The sequence below is a fragment of the Hypanus sabinus genome, chromosome 3 (genome assembly GCF_030144855.1).
Source record: "Hypanus sabinus isolate sHypSab1 chromosome 3, sHypSab1.hap1, whole genome shotgun sequence".
Classification (NCBI taxonomy): Eukaryota; Metazoa; Chordata; class Chondrichthyes; order Myliobatiformes; family Dasyatidae; genus Hypanus; species Hypanus sabinus.
In genome coordinates, this window is record NC_082708.1 from 76,123,642 (window position 1) to 76,129,641 (window position 6,000).

General features: G+C 35.3%; 1 protein-coding gene across 4 annotated transcripts in view; it reads left to right on the forward strand.

Annotated features, from left to right (window-relative positions):
- yap1 (Yes1 associated transcriptional regulator) overlaps positions 1–5,672 on the forward strand; it is a 153,640-nt gene extending 147,968 nt beyond the window's left edge. For 2 of the 4 annotated variants that reach the window (XM_059964706.1, XM_059964708.1), the window contains 2 exons: positions 1,221–1,342; positions 2,781–5,672. In XM_059964706.1, the coding sequence (XP_059820689.1) occupies positions 1,221–1,342; positions 2,781–3,019 (361 nt within the window). In that variant the 3' untranslated portion in view covers positions 3,020–5,672. The remainder of the gene's footprint in view (positions 1–1,220; positions 1,343–2,780) is intronic. The other 2 variants (XM_059964707.1, XM_059964709.1) reach the window with 1 other exon arrangement.
- Positions 5,673–6,000: the final 328 nt, after the last annotated feature.

The window sequence follows — 6,000 nt, forward strand, 5'->3', positions numbered from 1 at the left end:
GAGAGTGGCCTGATCGTAGCAAAAGAGGCCATGGTCTCTCCTTTTTCACTGTGATTATCTACTTTTGCCTCTTTACTATTGAATGTGTTTACAGTGTATTTTGCAACTTTGTTCCATAAAGGTGCACTGTGCAAGTTTTGATTTATTGCTCCACTTAATGTGTTGGAGTGACTTTGTTCATGCTACTGACCTAAAAAAAGATAGTTCTATTTTCAGATTTGGGCTTCATTTGCAGTGCATCAGTAGAAGTAAAAATCAATTTGCTTTCACTAAAGAATATTTAAAAAAATAGAAGTCAGAGTAAACTATTTATCCATGTTTTCAGACTCTAGAGTCTTGTAAAATATGAACCACATGCAACTAAGTCGTTGAAAGGCGAATGTTGAAAGGTCAGTGATGCTGCCTGACCTGCTGGGCATCCTCACCAATTTCCTTGATTTATTTTAACTAAATTTACCATGTCCATTCTGAACTATTAGTGGCTCCCATTGCCTAAGGTATGCCAATAATTTCAAACATAGCCTTCTACTTGAGACTATTTCTGAGTTGAACTGTTGGTGGTTTTGAAAAACTTGCTTACCTACAGTGAGGATAATTTTATTGATAAACATTCAAGTGCAAATTATATTCCATAATTTCTAAAGGGCAGTTTGCCTTTAGATTAAAATCTCAAATTCTTAGGAAAATTCGTATTTTAGCTTCAAAGCAGGGAGCAGTGGTGTACTACAAAAGAATCAGGCATTGCAATGAAAAACATTTGTTGAAACAAAATGGTGAATGAGGAACTTAATTTTAACATGTTCATCACTAGATCAAAGAAGATGGATGCATTTTCTTAATTGCTGGTTTCAGAAATCACTAACTTTCCATGATGCAGTACTTGTACAAGTAATTGCTCACTGTTATAGTTAGGCACAAATATAAAACAAATGGAATATGACAACACATGATTATAAAACTCAGACACTAAAACCTGTTGCTTAAAGCTACACAGTGAAGTTATTCATAATCTTCATTACCACTTTCTGTATACATGACTGATTTTCAGTTAATTAGATTGGATTTACCCTTTTCTTTCCCAGAGGTTTTACTGATCAGAAGCTCAAACCGAGAGGATATTTATCTTGTGTGTTTTGATGGTAGATCAAAGGGTGTATGCCTAAAGATGCCTAATTCTATTGATGTATAGTTTCTCTCTCCTATGTTTCCCCTCTCTTTAGTGGAACGTACCATTCCCGGGAGGAGAGCACCGACAGCGGACTCGGAATGAGCAGTTATAGCGTACCCAGAACACCTGATGACTTTCTTAACAGTGTTGAGGAAATGGATATAGGTCTGTTTGGTAATGAGAAATATTCTTTTTAAAGCTGATGTAGCATTTAAAACAAAATATTTCACTCAAGTAGATTTCCAAAATTAGCCAATGATATCCGGCATTTTCCATTGCCCGAGACTGCTAGGATTTTGTCTCCTTGCAGATTGGGGTGGCCCAGAACAGTGCAAGAACCTCTCCCAGTTATCAATGGTGAGAAGTGCTGACATAACTGTTTTGTCAGCCAGTGAAGCCCTGACACCATCTCCCACTCTTTTTTAGGTGAACAAGCAATATTGAACTTTAAGTCTAATGAATATAGAACTTTACAGCACAGTACAGTCCCTTTGACCCACCATGGTTGTGCTGACATTTAACCTACTCTATGGTCAATCTAACCCTTTTATTGATTGTTAATGAACTTGACTTTCCTGAAAGTAAACATGCTGTCTATGTAAGTCAGGTCTTAAGAGTGCAAGATGTTCCTGAGTTGCTTTAACTTAATTGACCTTGTCCATGCTGGTAGTTTGTACATTATGTCCTTGGTGCACTTAGGATTGGAGAGCATTTTCACCACTTACCACACCCCCCCCCCCCCCCCCCCCCCGTTCTCCAGTTGCCTGGGTTATATCAGGAGAAACTGGAAAATGACTATCTGTGATGATTTTGTGGTCAAACGTAGTACAGAATACTATTATAACATCCAATTTCTGAATGGACATTGAACCCATGAATGCGACCACTTTTTTTTTTGCACTATTTATTTAACTATTTTATTACAGTATATATATATATATATATATATAAACTTTAATTCAAATTTATTTTTCTCTGATATTACCTATTGCATTGTACTGCTGCCGCAAAGACGACAACATTTCATGATATATGCTGATGAAATTAAACCTGATCCTGAAAGTACATCCAGAACAGGAAAATTCAGATTCAGATTATTGTCATTTAGAAACCACAAATGCAATGAAGTTAAAAAATGAGACAACGTTCTCCCAGAATGATATCACAAAAGCATATGACAAAACAGACTACACCAGAAAATCCACGTAATATTTGGCAATCCCCAGTCCAGAGTCCGGAGAGGCTGCTGCGTATTAATATCGCGCTAATCTAGTGCATTCCCCAGAAAGGATCTCCAAATCCACCAGACAAAAACAAGACCAAAAACTAAAGCTACAAGACCTGCACAAAACCACATAATTACAACATGTAGTTACAACAGTGCAAACAATAGCATAATTGATATTAAAAAAAGACTAGGCACAGTAAAAATAGTCCAAGATGTTAAAGGACTGTAAGTTCAAAAGAAATCACCACAGTTTCCACAAGTCCCCAGGGACATTTTGTGAAAAAGAATATTTTCATTAGAGAAAAACGACTTTGTAATTGGTGAAGTTAATTCAGTATGGAATGTTTTGTTAGACTGTGTTCATCTTTTGATTTCTTTACTCAGGTGAAAATCTTGGCCCAAATAATATAAATTCTCAACAGAACCGTTTTCCAGACTGCTTGGAAACTATTCCAGGAACTAATGTGGACCTCGGAACACTGGAGGAAGATAGCATGAATGTGGAAGGAGAGGAATTGATGCCAAGTCTGCAAGAGGCATTGAGCTCCGACTTTCTTAATGACATGGAATCTGTCCTTGCTGCCACAAAGATAGATAAAGAAAGCTTTCTAACATGGCTATAGGACTCTTAATCCTATGGACTTTGCCTTATTCTGTGAAGGATGAGAAAACTTTAGACATTTTTATAACTTGATTGGGACTTCAATAAGTTCTGTGTCTTCTCCTGATGCAAGATTGGATAAACTCCGAATATTTGGAACGGATTCTGCTATTTAGTATTTCACACATTTGGAAATAGTGATTAGCAAATGCTATACACCTTTTTTAAAAAAAAACCTTTACATTGAAGAGCTGGTATCTATGTCCCTGTTGATTTTAACTCTGATCCAATTTATAGCCATGGACAATAGCTGTATAATTTTTGTTTGATTTCTTAGATTTGCAGCAACGATCATTTTTTTGCTTTTGAAAGTATTTTTCAGATCTGATAAATTTTTAATGTTTCAATCAAGTAACATGGTCTTTTAACTTGAGCTACTTCTGTATGATCTGAGTAATTCATCAACTACTAAACAAATCAACAGAGAATCTGGCGCCAGCTAAGTGCTTTCGCCTAGCTTCTTCAAAGTTTTGTCATATCTTGCATCCAAATATGCTGCCTACATGGATATTTGAAGATGGTGTCTTCCATTTCATTATATACACCATAATATTGTATTTGCTTTTGTCTTTGAGCTATTGAGCAGCTTCAAGCAGCTGTGTAATTAATTCTGGGAGTTGGGAGATTATGAAGTGAACTCTCAACTGTTTAATTTGGTCTTATTTAAATATTGTCATTTTAAGTTACTTGTACACAATTTTACAGTATACATTTTCAGTAATGTTTGTCAAAATTATTTCTGTTAATGTTTGAAAGTTGGCATTTTCCTTCTGCAGTCAATGAACAAAGGGTTATTTTTTACACCAAAAGATTTGGGGCATGACCAGTATAAAGAAATGCAGTTTATAGAGATACTTAAAGGAAAATGCCTTTGAACTTTGTTTTGTAGTTTATAGAATGGTTAAGTAGCTGTTTGTTATGTGTTAGATGGTTAGCAGAACAAATAGTATGAAGAGTCCTATATACAGTAGTGAATAATTAGGAAAGTTAATGGTTATAAGAACATGTATGTGTATAATAGATTTAAGAACTGTGACATATCAGCAGAAGCTTTGTGATCAAATGGGTCTCCAAAGAGTGTTTCCTTTAATACTGAATTCGTAAGCCTTTTTTCTATGAAGTTAATTTCCCTGTTAAATACTAAACACCACTTCTTGAAAACAGTATAGAAGCTGAAACTCTCTGGTCTGGCATGTTTTGAGTCTGTAGTACTGATTTTCTGTGGTCCAGTACCAGGCAGCTCCCAATGGGGCTAGGCTAAACAGTTTCAATATGTATTTAGTTTTTTTTTTATTTGTAAAGACGACATGGCTTGTGATTTTGAACATGTAGGCACTGAGAGAGAATCCAAGAAATTATTTAAAGGTTCAGTGTTGCTCATTAATCCAGTTTTCCAAATATCCTCAGAGTGCTGATTTCAGATCCTCTAAGATCTTTAAAGTATTATCCATATCTGACACTGCTTCATTGTACATAAATCCCTAAAAGTAGTTGGCCTAAAAAATTATTCCTACTTAATAGCAATAAATCAGTATGCAGCATTGTCATGTCAGCATGTTGTATTTTGCGCCAAAGATCGCAAATGTTAAAATTCCAGGCACTTCGTACTTTTACATTGAATTTCTAGCAAGTTCTATTTGGGCATGGTTTTAAGTTTTTTTGTATAGAAAGTCTATTGTAAGTGCTACATTCCAAGGCCCTTTATGAGTGCCACATTTTCTTTACTGCCTAAGCTTCCATTTGCAAAGTAGCATTTTTATAATCTGTACACTGGTTAACATTGATTTTATAGAGATTTTATAAATTGGGAACAAATATATTCAGACATGTGCCTATTATAACTTGTGCTCTGGGATGAGCAGCAGAATTCTATTCATCCACCTTTTAGTTTTAGAATAAATTTCATACTCGGAAGTGTGATGAATTAGTACTAATTTGAGCAGCCATATTGGATCCTAAATGTCTTTCTTTTAAAAACGAAGTCCTGAATAAGTTCACAGTTCTCCCTGTTTTGGAAGTGAGGAGATTTTGACGTGTGTCATTGTGTATATTTGATGGTGGCCGTTGAACTTGATTAACTTTTGCAAAGCAAGCTGTAGAAGAACAAGTAATTGCTTTGCATGATCATGTACATATAGTTAAACTGGTGAGAAAACTTGTATTTTTTTTAATTTCTAGGGGTTGCTTTAACTTGTAGGAGATGAAAGTCAATCAGTGTTGGAACTAAAGCAATGCAACAAACTTTTAGATTTGCAAAATATTCCAAATACTTCAGAGTAAGTGTTTTGCACATGCATAATGAAATATTTTGAACATGGCCTAAATATCTTTAAATGGTGATGTATATGCTTGGCATACATAAAACATTGACATTTCTGTCTTCTGATAGTAATTAAATGTATGTTTTAAAAAGGAAGAAAAGAATTATATCCAGAGTACTGATAAATGCACCCACTTCAATTTATAGTCTGAAATGTTGATTCCCCCCTCCCCCGATGTACCAGCATGCCAGTATATAGAGACATTAGAGACATACTGCATTTAATTCTGTATGTAATACTTTTCAATAGTTCATAATGATTCATGTGGTATAAAATATATTATTTGCGGAAAGATTTGCTTGTCCCTTGCATTTTTCTTTGGACTTGGCATTGCCCCTTCCAAAAATAAACTTGCTCATTTTTATAGATAGCAAATATGGCGTTATTTCAGTGAATTAGCTATCACTTAGCTTGGTGACCCTGTTGGAGTTTGTCCGTACATTTTCATAAAAGCTTGATCTACTGTAAGTTGCTGCTTCATGTCAAACAATGTTGCAGTAATAAACACTTGGGCTACCAGTCAGGTACGCATATCAGTTTTAAACATTTTGATAACAAACTCTGCCATCTTCATCAGGGATGGTGCCTGGGCATGTTTCATCCGGTGGTATTTATAATCCCC